The sequence below is a fragment of the Centruroides vittatus genome, unplaced genomic scaffold (assembly GCF_030686945.1).
Source record: "Centruroides vittatus isolate TY-2023 unplaced genomic scaffold, ASM3068694v2 contig_351, whole genome shotgun sequence".
NCBI classification, from domain to species: domain Eukaryota; kingdom Metazoa; phylum Arthropoda; class Arachnida; order Scorpiones; family Buthidae; genus Centruroides; species Centruroides vittatus.
Genome location: NW_027122174.1, coordinates 1,412,151 through 1,432,596, shown reverse-complemented (window position 1 = coordinate 1,432,596; position 20,446 = coordinate 1,412,151). Strand labels below are relative to the sequence as shown.

At 32.7% G+C, this 20,446-nt stretch overlaps 1 protein-coding gene across 1 annotated transcript in view; it reads left to right on the top strand.

Moving 5' to 3' along the window:
* Positions 1 to 20,446, top strand: part of LOC136974618 (uncharacterized) — a 77,842-nt gene that overhangs the window by 9,920 nt on the left and 47,476 nt on the right. The window contains exons 3-5 of the mRNA XM_067269547.1: positions 17 to 165; positions 704 to 4,124; positions 18,904 to 18,954. Of these exons, the coding sequence (XP_067125648.1) occupies positions 17 to 165; positions 704 to 4,124; positions 18,904 to 18,954 (3,621 nt within the window). The remainder of the gene's footprint in view (positions 1 to 16; positions 166 to 703; positions 4,125 to 18,903; positions 18,955 to 20,446) is intronic.

Here is a 20,446-nt window from a genome sequence, read left to right as displayed (position 1 = left end):
TTATGATGTGGCGTAGGATTTAAGGATTATGGAAAGGACGAGGAATATAAAATAACTTCTGTGATAACTGATGGACCAAAAATAGAAAAGGGACCAAATAAAAAAAAATATACCTGTAATAGTGAAGCCAATTCCAGTGACAGAAAGAGAATTTGTGCGGATAAGGTAAGTCATTTTGAAGCATTTTCGAGATACGTTAAGCGGTTCTGAAAGACACCTTTTACAATGCATGCTTTTAATGTATCTTTGATCAATTTTATAAATTACTTAGGAGTATTTAACTTATGCATGTTTAGTCTAGTAGCACATTAGCTTTTATCTGTACAATAATTATAATTTTTTAAATTAATAAGGAATGTTTTGAGTTTTCATACTTTTTATTTATGATTACTCGAACTGTAGTTAAATTAAAATAAATGACGTTTACGACCTTTTAAGTTATTTAAATGAATTAATCATTTTAAATTCAACTAGTCAAATAGCTTAAAAATTACGGGTAATTTTTAAAATAAAGTTGCTTAAAAAATTTTATTGACGAGCTGAGAAACACTGATCAGTGGATAGAGCCAGGCTGTTTTTATATATATTTTAGATAAAAACGTTAGATTTTTAACAAAAACATGGTTTAAAAAATAGTTTTTATTTGTGTAGATTAGCGTGATTCAATTTTACAATTTAAAAATTAATATTTAATCAATTTTAGGATACCGCTGATCCAAAAGAAGTGTTGTGCTGTCCCGTTTGTGACGAGAGCGATTTTCCTACTCCACATTCCTTTACAGTACATATTAGGAAACACAACATCGTTAATCAGTCTAACACGTGCATTGTGTGCAAAAAGAAATTAAGTTCGGCAAGTTCTCTCGATCGTCACATGCTCACACATTCGGGCGAGCGCCCTTTTCAGTGCAAATTCTGCGATACTGCATTCACTACTAACGGTAACATGCATCGTCACATGCGTACTCACGCTGACAAAGTAGACGTTTCAAAATTTAAGGTTCCAACCAAGCGTAAAGCCACCTCCGATGCAGAATCCGTGCCTGTAGTAAAGAAAGGGAATACAGAAGAAGATAAAGAATGTAAGGAGCAAATTATGTGTCCTGTTTGTTGTAAGACATTCCTTAGTGAGTACGGCCTTCACACTCACATGGAAACTCATCCTACCAATCCGGTTAGATGTCCGGAATGTAGTGTCATTTCGGATGATTATAATTCATTTATCAAACATCAGTGCCTTGTAAACGATTCGAATAATGCAAACGGAAACGAACTTTCCACTTCGGAATCTTTTGTTGGTTTCCACGATATAGTGGATGATCTAATTGCTCTTTCCTTTAAGAAATTTCCGCTTATAGCAGAAGTCCAATGTAGAGAGAAAAGTAGAAAACCCAGCAGTGCCTTTCATAAGTTCGAGTGTGAAATATGCAATAAAGCATTCCCCTGCTCGAGAACACTATATCAACACAAAATAGGGCATTTAAATAAGTACGGTACTTATTGTCCCACTTGTAAGTGTCATTTCCAAACTCCCGAATTCCTTTACGAGCACCTGTTTAAGCATCGCTCGGCGGAACACTTCTTCCCGGATAACTATGCGCAGCAATTCGAGACAATAAAAAGTGATTTTTTGGTACTTTTTGGTTTGAGGACGACGAATTTTCAAAATCGTTTTAAAACCGATCTGAGCTCCATCAAAGAAGAAAAGCACTTTGAAAACTTGTCGTATTTCCTATACGGAAAACAGGAAGAACCAGCGGCCTCGGAAGAAAAAGACGAATCCGAACCTAATAAAGCAAATCCCAATAGCAGTGATTTCGCCGATATTCAATCAATCATATCTTTAACTTCTCAAGCTCCATTGATGCCTTCTATAAGATCTTCACCCGTGACTGCCACTCCAGCCGCTCCTCCTCAGCCTCAACTTGTCTCTTGTCAACATCCCGAATCACCGCTTCTTGCCGTATCTGCACAAGCAAGTCCAGAGACACCTCAAAAAGAGGAATCCGACTTAAATGCCGATAAGCAATTTGCCATTAATGATAACGAAGAGAAGAAAAGTGACGAATCCAACGATATTCAGAAAGATTCGGAAAATGACATAAGCAATGCTCAAAATAAACCCTTTCCGTGCAACAAATGTAACTATTCCAGTTTGGATAAAGGTACATTGAAACGTCATTTGAGAACGCATAATAACGAACGCCCTTTCCAATGTATCAACTGCCGTTATGCCTTTACGACAAAAGCCAACTGCGAAAGGCACATAAAACACAGGCATAAAATCTCCAGGAAGGAAGACATTGCACGTACTGTGAGATATAACCCGAATATGGTAGAAAATAACGATTGCGATGGGCCGTCTGCGGACAACAACAACCCGGAAACCGTATGCAAATATTGTTATACAGATTTTAAGAATCAGAGAGTTTTAAGACATCACATTCGGTCCGTAAATAATAGTTGTAAACATAAGCCTTATCTTTGCATTCTATGCAATAATGGATTTTCTACCAAAAATAATTGCATTAGGCATATAAACAAACAGCATCCCTGCATGAAAAATAAAGCGAATGAGGCTGTTAGGCTGACACCAAAAAGCGATACCTTTGATCGCGAATCTACGTTTCCCGATGCCAACGAAGCAAGCAGCGAACAACCTCTGAATCTTTCGCTCAGGCAGTGTTTAATGCCCAGTGTTAATTGCGGATACATCGAGCAGCAGAGATACGAGGATATAGTAACCGCAGTCACGGGACTGGTTTCCTTATCAGGAGTGTGTCCTCCCCAACAGATACAACCACTCGATCTAAGTGTTCGTGCAATAGATTTAACTGCAAAGCCAAGTGTTAGCTGCACGTATAATAATACGACAACAATGATAAACGACAACTATTCTTTGAGTTTTAGCGCCGAAACTCAAATTTCGTCTGTTTTATCCGAGCACATAATGGAAAAATCATCTCCAGAAGTTAAATCGAGTGAAAAACTCGATCGACCTTACATTTGTAACTATTGCCCGTCTGGATTTACTATAAAGTCAAACAAGGACAGACATATTAAGAACAAGCACCCAGAATTTGCTAGACCCAGCAGAAGCAGGAATTATATCCCAACTGTAACAAACATGGAGAAACAAAATACCTCGGTAAAAGAGGAAACTAAGAATGCTTTGAGACACGTTATAAATAATAAATTAACTAGTCAGCAATATACGCCAACATCAAAAGAATGCCGCACTCAAGCTTTTGATTATACAAACTGCGCACTAATAGAAGTGAAAGCTGAAGGTTCGGATGCTTGTAGCGGAGATCTCTCGATTGCTGCGAAGAGTAAGGAAAAGGAGACAGCAATCGATTTGGCCAGCATCTCTGATGTAATTGATACTGCTAACTGCCAAGAATTTAAAGTGTTTTTGAATGACGCACGTAGCGAAGATAAATTAGACGGCAACAAAAATAAGGAAGTTGACAAAACTGACGAGAAAGACGATAAAAACACACCAAATTCAAACAGCGAGGTCAAGACTAATCGTAAGAAAAGGAGTTCTTACGCAGATTCTCCAAATAGCATTGCTTGTCCCTACTGTAAAAGAACATTCCCATGGAGCAGCTCGCTTCGTAGACATATTCTAACTCACACTGGACAGAAACCATTCAAGTGTCCAAAATGTCCCGTCTGGTTCACTACAAAATCAAATTGCGAGAGACATTTAGGACGTAAACATAGCACGGGTAATGATTTTAGCAGCAGAAGTGTACCGGAACGCCCATTTAAGTGCAATTTATGCACAAGTAGCACCTTTTCGACTCAGGGCAATTTACGTAAGCATTATTATCTTAAACATCGCACCAAAACAGGCTTCGGAAAGGATCACATACTGGATCTTTTATCTCTATCTAAGTTTCAAAGAGAGAAGGACGAAACAAATTTGGCCATCAGAAAAGTCAGCCAAGTTGGACACGACTCGGCAGGTTCGTCTGTTCGCGACAGGAACCTAAGCCCAAATTCTTTGTTATACTTAATGCAGCGTCGAGGCCGGATACGCAAACTGCGATGCAAGCTCCTCCATCGCAAGAGAACGAAGGCACGGATTTTTTGCAGAGGCTGCTGGGAATCCACGATTCCAAGATGATAGACGAGATGTTGGATTCGGCAGATTCGGCTGCCAGATTGTTAGGGGTGCAAAAAGAGTAAGTCACCATTTTCTACATTTTTTGTGTAAGAAAACGACCAGGACAACCTTATCTACGGAAAAAATTCTTCTTAAATGTGTTTGTCACAGCTTTATAAATGTTAATAATCTCAGGGATTTATTCATAACTCAAATCATACATCTCGAAGGATTGTGCAAGGACTTTTTTCATTTTTCACAAAATAACGAATGATTAACATACAAAAAACTCAACTTTGTAAACTAGGTCATTTTATGCACACCATTTTTCACTATTTATAACGTCTTTTTTGTATAAATCTGACAAATTTTTATCAGAAATTTAGCCTAACAACTCATAATTAGGTTTTATTTATATATATATATATAGCTATATATAAATTATATTAATAACTGGATATATTTGTATATCAAAGTGTGTAATATATTTTGGCCAGTGCAGATTTCATAAGGCATTTTTATAAATATGTTAAGCTATTGATTGAGGCATTGTTTCGATCTATGTGGAATGACCTGATTTTATGTTAAACTAGAATATTGCTCGTATTAAATATCACATGCAATAGTCATATGCAATATTATACAGTTACGTTGCAAGCGCTGTTAGTTTGAGGTGCAAAATTTGACTTTTGGAGGGCAAAATGTCACGATTTAGCTCGAAAGTGAGGCTTACTTTCAGGGGCAAAATTTGAGATTGAGGACAGAATGAGGTAATTTAGCTGGAAAGAGTCTTAATTTTTGAGGGAGAGTTGGATCTGTTAATGCCTGTGGATATTATCGAACAGTTAATGTAAAGTAAAGATTCTTATGGATGGTTAGTTTAGGGTGAGAAGTGGGAGATTTGTTAGTTTTCAAGTGCACTTAGAGTTGTTAATTTATAGATTCGAAAGAATGGAGACCGTTAATTTGCTTACGCAAATGATCAATTTATTCCTTACGTTGCTTATGGAAATTGTTAACTCGCGAGTGAAATCGCTGTAATAATGGGCGCAGGTAGAGCAGCTTTAATATAGATAAGGAACCGATGACACGACCGTTTCGTTGGAAAAGAGCTACGCCATTGGTTTGCTTATCAGTTGTATTAAAGCCCATTTACCAGGCAAGCTCTATAAGCAAAATATCTCTTTCGGGGATTCTTTTGAATTAATTGGCTTTCTAAATTAAAAATTACTCGGTGTGATGCGCGACACGCACCGAAGATAGGATTTTAAAAGCATTACCGGGCTCTAAAATCAACACGAAGCTGGTTTTTTGCTTAAGGCCAATCTGTCTCCTTTCCCAACTATGGGGAAGATAACAAACCACTTAAACGTGCTAGTCACGTGATTTAAAATGCTTCGAAAGTTGACGAACACGTCCGAAATCCATTTTTTCGGGTTTTTTTTAATTTTATTAGTATTAAATTTTTAACTTTTTCGATGTAGCTTTGTTAAATTGCCAACTTTTTGCTATTGATTAATGATTAAGCAATTTTTTTTTTCAAAATGAATTTTAAAAAAAGACAAAAATACTGTTTTTATATTAAGAAACCCAAATTCTATGAGCCGAATCAGATTTTGGTTAAGCTAAAATTAAAAATTAGGCAAAAATAAATTGGGGATAATTAAAGTTAAACAAGTATAAATTAAGGGTTGAAATTTTGGTTACGCTCCTTCCAATCGCTTTTTCGCCATCGATATATTATTTTCCATCGCCATGCATTAATTTTCGCATAGAAACACGGAAAATAAATTCTTAAAATAAACAAACGGACAATCCGGGTGGAAAGTTAAAAGTTAACGTAGCAACTATCACTGGGAATCAACAGTTGTATATTGAAAACTCCCCTTAACTCCATCGAAAGTGCCTACACTTAATCGCTCATATGTTTAATTCTAGTCTACGTCTATTCGTAAAATTTAATGAATTTATGTTTTTAATTATACGTTTGTGTACTGTACATACATACATACATATATATAAATATATAAAGTAAAGCAGCAATAATCTCCGTCCATCTACGATGTGATACATAAACTTAAAATCAGTTCAGAAGCATAGAAAAATCATATGAAAAATAAAGAAAATATATTGCAATGCGATGCTTTCCATAAACTGGACCAAAAGATATTCCTCAACTTGGCGAAATTCGCTTCCTAAATTGTCATTTTTTTGTAATGTTCTGGGTTTAACTTGTACGTTTCGATTAATTGATCGATAACGATTGTTACCGAAGCGCCGTTTAGTACGGATTTATATATATGTATATTGCTGAAGCACCAACAAAGCTCATTGTCATTTTATTATTTTTGTATTTTTTTTATTCGTTAATAAATATTATGTAGTATTACTTGTGTGTGCAGTTTTATTTACAATTAGATACGAGTTTCTCCGCCCTTAATCCGAACTAACGAAGAAGATCGCGGATACCAGAAAATTATCTACGTTACGTTGAGTTTTTTAATATATGGGCTGACCAAAAGTCAATTCGCCGTGTTTTATAAGACAAACATTAGTGTTATTGTATAGGCCTACTTGTAAGAAAACGCGAGATTCGTGATCGGCTCCGTCATCCCGTTAAGATAATTATGACTCGAATGTGGTGTGGTGGCTTTTCGGATATAAAGGGTAACCCAAAAGGCAATTAACCGTGTTTTGCGGATTCGTAAGCTAAGTTTACAACGTACTTTTCTTTCTATAAGATTAATGAAAACCTGATAAATATAATTAATCGACGTTCTCATTTAAATACTTATAGTTAACTGATTTTTGGTCCATCCGTATTTAAATTATTATAAATACTTTTAAATGACTAAACTCTGGACTTTAAACGGTAATTCTGAGTGAGTGAAGTGGACTGTAGACGACTTACTCCACCCTGAATCATCGTTTATAGTCCAATTACTCCATTCTGTACTTACGTGTATCTAACATCGGTACAGGGTAGATAAAGTATACTTTATTTGCATTGAACTACTGTATAGTACAGTACATATTACCAGCTCCCGATGAATGTTCTCTCTCTCTAAAAGCTGATACATCTACATTGATATCGATAGTATCTGAAACAAAGCACTTTTGCTGAGTGGTTTGTTCTCTTTGAAACTTAAGATTGACAATTGGGTGGTACGTTTGCAAACATTATTAATAAAAAAGAAATTAGAATTAAACAAACCTACAGTATTCATTCCAACTTGAAATTAACGTTAAGTTTAAAGTAGATTTCTGCATCTTTTTACTAATTATTTATTAAAACAGTATACAATTTTACCTGTATATTTTCTACAAAATTAAAAAAAAAAAAAAAAAAATTCAGGCAACAAAGAGTTTAGTACAAATCTTTACATGTATAAAAATTAAAATTGAGATTGGGTGTGGTTGTTGACAATACGTTGTATAAGGTCATCAAAATGGTTCCGGAATCCTTAATTATGAGTCTATAACATCCTAAGATTATTTTTCTAAAATATTTTGAGTCATTAACCTAATTTAAATCGGTAACATTTTTAATTAAATTAAGCTTTTATTTAAAATAATTAAACCGATATGTTAGTCCACCACTCAACGTTAGGTAATGTTAGTGAATTACACTCGAAATGTGAATCATACGCTGAAATGGAGCCCCATCCTAGTAATTTTTACGTTATAACATTAAAATTAATATAATAGTTAACATGAAAGCCCACATTTAAGTTATATTTTAAAAAGTCTAGGTTACAAAATCAATTTTCTCAAGGAATGCGTGATACAAGATACTTTTTATGACGATTGTGAGAGTGAGTACCGATATTAAATACTGGAAAAAAAACTTAAAAATAGATATTGATGCAGTGAAATTAAAAGATAAACAAGTTCACGAATAGCTTGCCACCATTTTAAAAAATAATCCAGCAAACCAAACTTGCGAGTAAGATGGTGTCACGCTGCACCTTCACAGTACCGCGAAGATATAGGTTAATACTTGAAAGCAGGTTACATCGCTCTCGTTCTACGAATTGTTTAGCATCTTATATCACGTCTAATTACGAAATATTCCCGAGAAAGATGGAGATCAACCATAATTTTGTATCCGCTTGACTCCATTTTATCTCACGAAACAGTTTCGTAGCTAGTAATAACTCAATATTACGGCGGAAAAATAAAATAAAACTCCGAATTTTGAATGAAATATTTAGAAATCCTACTACAAAATATGAAAATCAATTCTTAAAAATTAATATTCTGTTTCGTTATCATTGTTATTGAAAGATCACTTCTGGACTTAGATTTGTTGTTGCCTTAAGCTATAATATATAACAGACCCTTCTTCTCCGCCAAATAATCATCTGTGTAAAGACGTGAGGCCCTAAGCCATAGATTCGTAATTCGAGGCCCTAAGCTGCAGCTTCTGTGGCTAATGGACAAATCCGGCCCTACTACTAGTTATTATCCGTGTAATGAGCGATCTCGCCGCATCGGTCTACGTTGATTAACACGGATAAGGGAGTAATAATGTGATAAAAATTTATTTTTTATAGGAAATTTTAGTTAAAAAGGCATAAAAATAGCTAAAATACATGAAAAATTGATAAAAACTCAGATCATATTCATCTGTAAGCATATTATTACACAGTAGCATTATTGACATGACCTACAAAAGTGATTCACTATTCGAAAATAAGCCTAGAAAAATAAAAAGACATTAAATTCTATATATTTTCTATAATATTTAAATTTATGTTTTAAAAATATACAAAAAAAAACAAAAAAATTTGAATTAATTAATTTATAACTTCGAGTAAAATTAAGATTTATATAACTTATGTAAAAGTATCTTATCCACGAACAAATGAATGCTTCGTATTATGTTATTAAATTTGTAATATTTTCTTGCTAAACTAAGTTTTGTTTAGGAAATAAGTGTCCGGAATGGTTAAATATTGTTTTCTCACCCATAATTTAGGCTGGAGAACATTTAAGGCTTGTATTAGTTCTATATATAACATATTTATCTGAAGATAACGGGGGATATTTTTATATTTATCAAATGATAATTCCTGGTTTAGCTAGAAAATAAGATTACAAATAAAATTTTATCTATTTATTGCAAGAAATTTATAGATGAAGTTCAGCAAAATCCACATATCACATCTTCCAATTATGATAGGTTTACTTCATTAAGTAATGCAAATATCAGGCTCCATTTTGCTCTGTAAATAAACCACAAACGTAAAAACTTTAAAGACTTGACGAGTATAGTTATAAATTAAATAAAGTTTCTATTAACTCTCACTAGTGGCGCCACTCATTAAATAAATAAATATATATATATATATTTATTTATTTAATAATAATTGCATCTGTTAAGTAATAAAAATATTTAAGATTTTGAGGATACTTATTATATAAAAATAAAATTTAAATATAAAGACAAAAATACTTAATTCATTTTTTACGTTGAGCAGCGCCACTACTGAGAGTTACGCGAAACTTTTGAAATCTCAAATACGTTTTCGAGTAGCTCCACTCGCATCAGTCGCTATTGGCAGATAGCTAAGAAACTAGCGTAACAGCCAAATTTCCCAGCATTTATCGATATCCTCGTCTTTATCAATATTATTGATGGGATGATCACTAAACTATATAACGACAGAAATTTCAACTAGATTTACATAATAAAAAGATGGAGCGAGGATCTTATTTCTTAGCTGTAAGATGTAATCAATGAGAAATGAAGAATAAGGAAAATGAAATTATATACATAATGTACGCATTGAGAGCATTATGCACTTTGGAATATATATTTTTTTCCGCAATGTAGGCCTAATCCTTCTCAGAAGTCAACTCGGGGCGGGCTCAACCGACTGCGCAATACGTGCATTTGCGTGGGGCGGCAAAAACTTGTTTTTAAAATCTCAAACGTTAATCCGAGATCAGGCTGAAGTTGCAAAGTATGGTATTGCTCGGGGAGACCCCGAAGTCATATTTTCATTTACCATAAAATCATAGAGAAATAAATTACTTCTCTGACAGAAAACTTAGAATATCCGTCAATATTTGAGAAGATTAAAGGTTTTAAAACTCGGGGAATATGATTTATTTATTTAGTTTTAGAGGAAGAGAATGTTCTCAGAATATTTAAAACAATTTTTCCTGTCATCGTTTGTTTGCTTCTAACATTTATTTTCATTCGGTAATCTTAGTCATTATTTTTCTCGTTATGAAAGTGAATGCGAAATTTCACCTTTATTTCATTTAATGAAATGAAAATGTATAGTAGAAGCTGCTTATTTTAATCGTGGAAATCGTTATCAAAATTGGCGAGTCCCAAAACAATTTAAATCTACACAAAAAATATCATTAAGAGTGTAAAATTCACATTAATTCGAGTATAAATGCCCGATTAATAAGGGGAAAACTAAACTGGATGAATTACAATTATTACTAATGGATCTACAAAATGTAAATTTTTAAATTGTTTGAAAATATTCTATTAATCACTGTTTGTGTAAATAAAAACAGAATTTTTAAAGCTTAATTTACTTAATGCACTCCATTTCTTATCTGCGTAAACTAACGATGCGTAATGTCCGTTTTCACGTGTTCTATCACGTGACAAAAGATGGCTGGGCTGCACGGAATGCAATTTGAAATTTCAATAGTTACCTTCGGCAACTGCAACCGTTACCGAAGGCCGAAACTATTTGATACTTTGGATAAATAGAAAGGAAATAAAGATCAAATTTCGCATTCGCTTTCGTAATGAGAAAAATAATGATTAAGATTCAAATACTGTAATTGTGTAGTGAATCCCCCAATGGAAATGAATGTTAAAAACAAACGAAAATTGTTTTAAACTTTCTGGGAAGTTCGATTCTCTTCCTCTAAAAGTAAATAAATAAATAAAACACAGTGCCCCGAATTTAAAGCCCTTAGATTAAACACGTGTCCTAAGATTAAAACCTTTAATCTTCTCAAATATTGACAGATTTTCTACGTTTTCTGTCAGAGAAATAATTTATTTCTGTACGTACAGTACACGATGTAGTTTGCTTGTGTAAAAGATTATATTGTAATGAATTTACTATAACTAAATTATTATTACCTATTAGTAATAAAGTACTGTTTTGGGGGTTGGTATTAACTAGATCAGCGTTTCCAAAAATAGGCTCGGTCAATCTTTTAAAACATTTTAAAATACACGAATGAAACGCTTATATGTTTATTTTATAACCATTTTTTAGCGAACGGTTGTTTATTTGAGTCGGCAGTATACCTCGACACGATGTTGCCGTTTGACTTATCACGCATCATTCGTACAGCTGACATTTCATCGAATGGTACAAATAAAGTATATATGATCGTTTATTAATAAACAGTTACGAAAAATCTACCAACCAGTTGCTTATCTTTCCCAACAACATTTAAAACTGAGTGCGTAGCGCCATCTGTTACGATATTTTATTAAACTTTTTATATTTTTAATTATTATAAAATGGCAAAAGCTTAATTTTGAGAATAGGGACGGGTTTTATAAAAAAATTGTACAAGCTAATAACGAGTAAAATCGTTATTAAGTCCGACCTTACTGGAGATACGACACACGACCACCTATTATCTCCCCACCCCGTCCACCTTTAACCACCAAATATTTAATAGCATCGATCCCCCTAATAAACAAACCTCCCTGCAAAATTTCAGAAATTTTCGACAAGAAGCATAGGAGCTATTATGCTTGAAAGAGGGTGAACAAAATCGTGCACCCCGCACACACTAACATCCACAGACACAGAAAAATAAACCGAATTTTTTTTTTTCATTTTTCGACGTTTCGAGTCTCCGAGTCCAAAAATGTATAAATCTAGGGAGTCATTTTTTGACCGATGGCCATACTTTCCTTCGGTATATGTAACAGCCAGAAAGTAAAAATAAGCAGTTAATACACGTAGAGTACTTTTGCGTTTTTCGGTTCCATAGTTCAGTTTTATATTTCATGTTGCGTCTAAATTAATATTTTCATTTTTTACAATCTTGTTTTCCCAGGAATTTGACAATTGCGTGTATAATAAAACATTGATAAATATACCAATTAAATTTAAAAAATAACTAACATAATTATTGCTCAAACCATATTGAAGCGATACTCTATTATTCTCTTTTTCGCCGCCATATTGTGATGATTACATAGTGTAATATGTATTTACATACTGTAGATTAGAGGTAAGTAGTTCCCGGTCGAAACCGTTTACGACTCGGAACAACTAGGAACTTAGTTCATACCGACTGTCGAAATAGTACCGGGATGAACTATTTCCGTCTTTTTAACTTTATACTTTCGCGAATACTGTTTTTCACTAAACGATGAACTGGATTTGAACTGGAACTAAATGAAATAGTTCCACGAGTTTTTGGGAATAATGAAATTAGTTTCAAGTATTTTAAATTTATAAAGGCATTTAAAAAATTTATATTTTTATTATAGTTCGTTAGTGTTTGTTTCTATTAGTAACAAGAAGATACGATACATTCGGCATTTCTCGGCCGAAAAATAAGGAGTATAAACGTTTAAATAAAAACCATACTAAGAGTTTGGTTATTTTAACCTTCCGTCTTCAGATTATTAGGAATTGTCGAGGAGATCAAATCGAGAAAAAGAGAAAGACGTCAAAGTTTGGCGGATATTTTCCTCGGAGTCCCAGAAAATAAGTATAAAAAATTTGGTGCGGATTGAGCAAAGAGGAATTAATAAGAAGGAATGAAATCAGAGGGATCGAGTATGCAGGTTTCGGGTAGTCTATTACTTTCCTTAGAGTCCCAGAGAATAACAAGAAAAATTTGGAGCGGATCGATGTAAAGCTAAGAACATATATAAATAAAACCAACGAGGAACTGTCTAATCCAGTGGTTCTTAACATTTTTATACTCGCGGCCCACCAAATATTTCATAATTTTTTTGTCACCCCCATTTTTTAATAATAATTTATATTTGTCAAATTATCTATAATAAATTGATTTTTTTATTATTGCTTTATTTTTTTATATAATAAATGTAAATCATAACTTTATTATTTCATTATCTATTTAAATAACATTCGAACTTCACAATTAAGCACGAAAACTCATTAATTTTTAACAAAAAATAAAATAAGAAACACGTCTATAAATCGATACAAAGTCGATGCTAAAACTAAAATAAAGCACCGCAACCTGTGGTAGAGATTTTGCGTACCTTTTGTAAAAATATTTAAATGCTCAAAGCTCTTACAAAGCCTAGTACTTTTCCTAATTATCTTTTAAAATTCCAAGCCTTAATAGTTTCTTAGAATTGCTTTGGAATAACAGAAGTAAATACTGCGGTGTACGTAGCATATTTGCATTTATTTCTTCTGTACTAACAAAGTTGTATGTAGGAAGAAATAAAAAATAAATAAATAAAAAAACTAAATAGAAAACTTTATCTTTCTTATTTCACTTTTCAATAGGATATTCGGTTATACATCAATTTTCTTTTTATTATATTCTGAAGGAAATTTTGCATAATTTGGCGGCTCCCGGCGAACTTCTTACGGACCCCCAGGGGCCGCGGCCCCCCTGTTAAGAATCACTGGTCTAATCCAAGGGTCTCAAACTCAAACCAGCAAAGAGCCAGTCAAATAGACGTATATCAGCCGTATTCAATATTATTCGGTAAACCAAAACATAAAAAAAGGCTCTAACAATGGCCCTTTTGTTGCAGGCCTTTACGACTTATGTAAACAGTTAGACATTTGAATTTTTTCTGTTTTAATTGCCCGCAAGATGTTAGAAACATTGATTTTTAGAAGAGAAATCGCGGCCGCCGGCAGGATACGAAGCTCTAACGTGCCATAACCGACCCGCGCCGTTAGTTTGCCACTCCTAGTCTAATCCAACAGCAATTCCGACGATTCGGAGCGAATCTTAATTTTGGGAGTAGGGACGGGTTTTATAAAAAATTGTACAAGCTAATAACGAGTAAAATCGTTATTAAGTCCGACCTTACTGGAGATACGACACACGACCACCTATTATCTCCCCACCACGTCCACCTTTAACCACCAAATATTTAATAGCATCGATCCCCCTAATAAACAAACCTCCCCCGTAGATGGCATCGACAAAACGGAAACGTTCAGACAAATTATACATTGGGAGAATTTTTTGTATTTTCCCTATAAAAAAATAATTTAAAATTTTCATGTATATAGCCAGAGTCCTTGAGCTATGCTCTTAATTAAATACGGTTAATGTGTCAGGTAGCCGATAATTTATTAACTTTAACGCTCCATAAAGTACGCTATACAGTTTTACTTAATTCACTATATTGAGAAATAGTATTTGCAGAGCCGGATCAGCGCGTAGACAATGAGACAAATGTCTACTTTGAAAAGATTTGTAAATACTTTTCTGAATTTTTAAATAAAGTTTATTCATATTTATATACGAGTATTTATTTTATTATTATTATTTTTAAAACTATTTTGGCATTTATTTAAATTATCTTTTCCATTATTCAATTTCCCTTTCGTGGGTAAAATATTATATTATTTAAATATTAACCAAAAAGGTTAAATTAAACAATTAATATTTTAAGGTAATATTGTCATTGTATAACAACTTTTGTTAGACATTTAATAAAATAAATTTCAATTTTTAAAAATTTATAAACAAACTGTTCAAACTTTTATAGAAAAACTAAAATTTATTGTTGTATATTAAATATTTTTTATTAATAAAAATTTAATTAAGATTTGTATTAATTTTTCACATTACAGGTAACCCCCGTATAACGCGGCACTTCTATAGCACGGAATCACTCTAACACGGTTCGAGAATTGGGTAAAACCTTTGTACAACACGAAATGTAATAAAAACTATTAAAAGCGAACTTTATCTAATTTGAAATTAGGGAAATCTCCGTGCAACAGTTTAACAAACGTGATAAAGCTTTTAAGTACGAAAGATACCTCGGTTAAAGTTTACCTAGGGAACCCCAATGGCCGCACTTCCGGTCGCCATTTTGTTTGCTGTACTACGCACGCGTACTACGTTCAAAAAATTATGCAAATTAGTTAGTATGTATAATTTTTTGAAAAAATAATAATTACATTAGTAAAAAATAAATGTTTTAAGATTATTTTGCAAGTTCAGCTAGCTATGAAATATAAAACAAACTGTTACTCACGTGTTTGACGCTCTGTCATACATTTCCTTTCCGTTTCTTCTCGCTTTTCCTTGATTTGCGATCCCTATCGCTGATGTTTCTCTTTTTACTTGATATTTTTACACGTTTTTTAGTTTCGCCACACGAATGTGCCTTACTTTTTTTCCCCTTCTTACACTCGTCGCTTTGTGTAGCAGCTGGAACGGACTCCGGTTCTTTTCATTTCGGCTCGATTCCGGACCCTTCTCTGCACACACCTCCTACAACCCACCTCGTCCCCTTCAATTTTCTACCTTTCTCGTATTTTCTCTTTGCAATTGCTGTTTCGTCTATTTCCACAACTTCATTTATCCCGCCAATCTTAAAAGTACATAGGTTATTAATGGAAACCATCATAACAAAACGTAAAAAGTTTGCCCAGTCGACTGGTGTTTTTTTGGAGATTCCCGAAGCTCCAGCAGCAACAGTTAGCGAACACTCTAAACACAGTAGGTGCCAGATAAATGACAAAATACTCTCCCACGACAAACGACCACATTTCCCTTTAAAGGTTCCTTGGAAAGCTGAATAATTCGTCTTGCAAACATTACATCGCATCGATACAGAGTTTTTATCTGCTCTATACATTAATTTACGACGTTTCCCACATTTGTCGCATACCTCTTCTACATGTTGCAAATTCGAGAATATTGCAAATTTCACAACACTAGGTATTTTCTTATCTATTGCCAAATCATCGAAACCAGAGTACATTAATCTAAAGAAACGACCGGAGGTGCAATTAATCCAAAAATTTTCAGAATTAATGTATGCAGTTTCCATTTTGTCACCAAAAAAAAAAAAAAAAACTTCTTACAACAATTACGAATACGATAGAATTATTAAATTTGCTGCACGTTGCATCACGAAAAGTAGACGGAATAAAAACTTACCTATTTACTATTAAAAATAGCAGAAAGTAGCATTTTCTCTTCAAAATTGTTTAACTGGTGAAAAAAAAACCACTCGCAGCAGTCGAGCCGTCACGAAAAACAAAAAATTTGCATACGATAGCGTTATTTAAAAATTGCGCCACCTACACCGAATTTCTAACATCACCTGCCGTCGAGATTACCGGAAGCGCGGCCATTGGGGTTCCCTAGGTAAACTTTAACCGATACCTCATTTGGGCATTTTTCATTCGAAGCGCGTCCATACTATCAGATTTCCTGCATAATTTTCGTGAACTATTAGTACTTAAGTGCAGTATGTAAATTTTCTTTTCCTGCCTTCTATCGATACACGTGGTCCTTGGGTACGTTCTTTTATTCCTCCGCGTAACTCCGCGCGAGCGACGTCAGTTTAAAAATTCCTGCGGAACGCGTTCCTAAATTCCGGTGGGAGTGCGCGCCGTCGAACGGCAAAAACGGCCGCTTGTAGCATTAGTTTAGAAAGCAACATGGCGTCCTCCACGGGTCAGATAGTTTCGCTTCGGGGTCCATTATGTGGTTTTATGAATGAAAATTTACAAGTTGTGAAAGCGCGAGTTAGTGTACGCGGTGATGTAAGTGTCTTTTCGAATTTTTTTCGAATGGTAGTCGGCAATCTAATTTTTTCGCGGCTATTTTGAATGCTCTTTCAACAAATAATCCATTTTATCGTTAAATTTTACAATTGGGACCATTTCTGTTGCCTTTAAAAGTTCATATTTTAGAATTATAGATTCCTCCATCACGATAGTATCAATAGTGCGGGCGCAGCCATCTTTCTTTCTTTCGCTGTTGTTCCTAAATGCCTACAAACAGCAGCGCACTCCCGTAGTAGCGGAGACGCAGAGCGACCGCTATTAACGAATGCACCCCTTCTCGAAACTTGTTTCAGTGTTGCCAGATCTGGACGCTTCTGCTTTTGGTGTTGTTTAATTTATATTAATATGTATTACTTCTTAAGAAAATTTTAATAAAAACATTTATCTTAATTATGAAAATACAATAGCATGTGTTTTAATTTTTGGAACCTAACCCTCCCTTTTCGTACTACTTCTTTGTTTCGTATAACACGGCAATTTTTTGGAACATAATTCCCGTGTTATACGGAGGTTACCTGTATTTAGTTTTGTTTTATTTATTGCTTTATATTTTTTGTATGCTCTATTTCTCGTGGGAGAGGGAGGGGCTCGGTAAGAAGAAAATGTCTAGGGCCCCAAAATGAATTAATCTGGCTCTGAATATTTGGGATGAAATAGTTTTGTATTTTTGACACGAGAAATTTCATTTCTTATGACACTCACGTTGGCTCTACATAGTTTTGGTAATTTATATAATCTGCATTATCAAAAATAGAATATGAATAAAGATTTATTTATGGCCTACTACACCTTCTTTTGTATAGGCCTAAGACATCAGTAAGTAACGTGTCTTTCTTTTAGACTCTATGTCATCACTAATCACTATCACTGTCAATATCAAATAATATTGTCTGAACTCTTGCCATCCTATATTTACCTATTTTATTTGTTAATCTTTAATTCATCATCCTTTAATTACCTCTAAGTTATTATGGCATCACACATTAATAATGTATATACAGACTTAACTATAAATTTTTCGACTACTTTTTCTTACCCTTAACGAAAACGCCAAAAAACAAAAAAAAAAAAAATAATTTAAAAATGAACAGAAATTGTAAGCAAAAAATAAACAGTCTAATCAATTTAAAGTCTAAAATCGTGAAAGTGACAGTTAACAGAAATATAAATAATGTTCAAAACCGAATTAAAATAGTATTTATAAACGGGCCTTTAAAGAAGACAAAAGCAATATCCGAGTTAAAAACGAGAAAATTTCATATATTAAAAGAATTTCGAATGTTTATAGCTGACTCTCCCTATGCTCCAGCCAAACTTACGCCACGAAGCGATTGCGGCGCTCGAAGTGGCAGAAATGTTTATTACGCCACTTCCATAGCTTTAGAACTATTGGCAGTTCAAGGGCCAGTATTTTATATTGACTAAAAAGAATAATTCTTACAAATTTAAATAATTTATGTTTAAAATTAATTATTTGAATATTAAAACGTATTTCTTATGGATTAAAAATTTTAAATTAAGATATAATTGCATGTTAAGAGTTACGTTAGATCCACTAGGGGTCAGCCATCACGCTTAAGCATTTATTTTTATTTTAGAAAGAAAGACTTATTTCGAAATTAGTAAATTTTAATCACTAAATATTAAATGCGATTCTAATAAATTTATTAAAGAATTTTCTATTTGAATTCCAATAAATGTATAAAAAAGTCAGCAGTCAGCCGCTCCTAATTAATAAGTGATGAAAAAGTGTTCTTGAATGTATTAAAAGAGTAAAACTAATCAATTTTTATATTAAATCTCCGCGAATAATGTATAAAAATATTTACAAGAGAAAAAAATTGCGAAAATTGGCGAAAAAATGAGCGAGCGTTTGCGACAAAACGAAACTTATTAAAATCAAGAATGAAGGATTAAGTATAAAATTTTTGATAAATAAATCGAAAAAAGTAATTTAAAATATTAATAAACGCTCTGAATTTTAAAATATTAAGAAATGTGGAACAAGTCATTGGTTTTGAGACTGCGAAAGTCGATTCAAAATGGCGCAGTTGTTGTTTGATGCACTTACAGGTATTGTCATTTATAAGAGTTTTTCGATCGTTTTTAATAAATTTTATATATAAAAATATACGAAATTAAAAAATATGATATAAAATTTTATAAATTTAATTATATAATATAATTTAAACTTTTATATATTGGCTCTTCCATTATAGGAGTGAAACAGATTATTTATTTAAATATTTTTAAAATTATTGTTTACAAGAAAAAGAATTATGAAAAGAAATTTGTAATTTTTTTATATTCGAGTTTAAGAAATGTTTGGGTTAGGAAATCCAGTAATTAAATAGAGAAATAGACATATGTGTGTTGTGTGTGACGGTAAAGGTAATTGCTGTAGGGGGATAACGTCAGCAATTTGAATAGCTGTAAACACGTGGGTTGAAAGTGTTTACAATGTTTACTATCATCTGTACGAGTTTTCATTCATCTCGATTAATTACCAGTTTCTAATGTGTATTTTTAGGGAAATTTCAACGTTCAGATGTTCGATTTAAACATTCTCTTTAATGCAAACAGTAATATATTATGCTGTTTTTTTTTCACAATAAAGTGTTTACTATAAATATTTTAGCCTTGTTTTTGCTTTCTTACATAGCTAGATGCTTAAACATATATAATGCATATAAGCATTCATTCTAATGAAAATTTCAATTAAGATGACACTAAAAGACAGTTTTTCTTTTATCTATCTACTGAATTTTTTGTAATAAAATGTTGAATATAAACATTCATATTAATGCTAATTGTTAATGTTCTTTGCTTTCCATTATATTCTACATAATTGAATTTCATATTTAGACTGTTTTTTTCATTGAATTGTTTTTTTGCACAAGGAGGACGTTTTATAGAAAATGTGTGCATTATTTTTTCAATTTAAAGATTATATAAAGGAATTTTGGGGATTTTTCAAATGTGTCTACTGTTTAATTATATATCTATTAAATTTTAAATAAGAAAATTATGAAAAAGTTACATGCATTGATGATATAACTCAAACTTTATTAAAATTGAAATTATAGCTTCAGAAATTTTCAACTTTAAGACAGCATTTATAATAGTAATTTAGTTTGTAATCTTTAATATTAAAATAATAAATTTTTTATTAATGAAGCTAAGTGTTTACCGGCATTGAATTCCACACCTGTCAATCTTGCTTAATATCTGTAAATGTAGATATTGAGAGAGCACCACCATTTCTACCCTTTATAACATCTGTTTTACATAATCAACAGATCTACATTAATTAAAATTTAGTATTTTTAAACATGATTAAATGCAAATGTAATTTTATACAGATTAAAGTAAAGAATAATATATTTTCATTAATAATTTAAATTATGTTTATTCAATATTTCTATCTGATTTTATCAATTTTAAAAATAATATTGCTGATATACTGTACACATCTTGTGGTGGTCTTTATATCCAAGGAAAAATTCCTGGTTTTTATATAAGATTACTCATAATCTTTTGTAATACATTTATTAAGGAAGCTCTG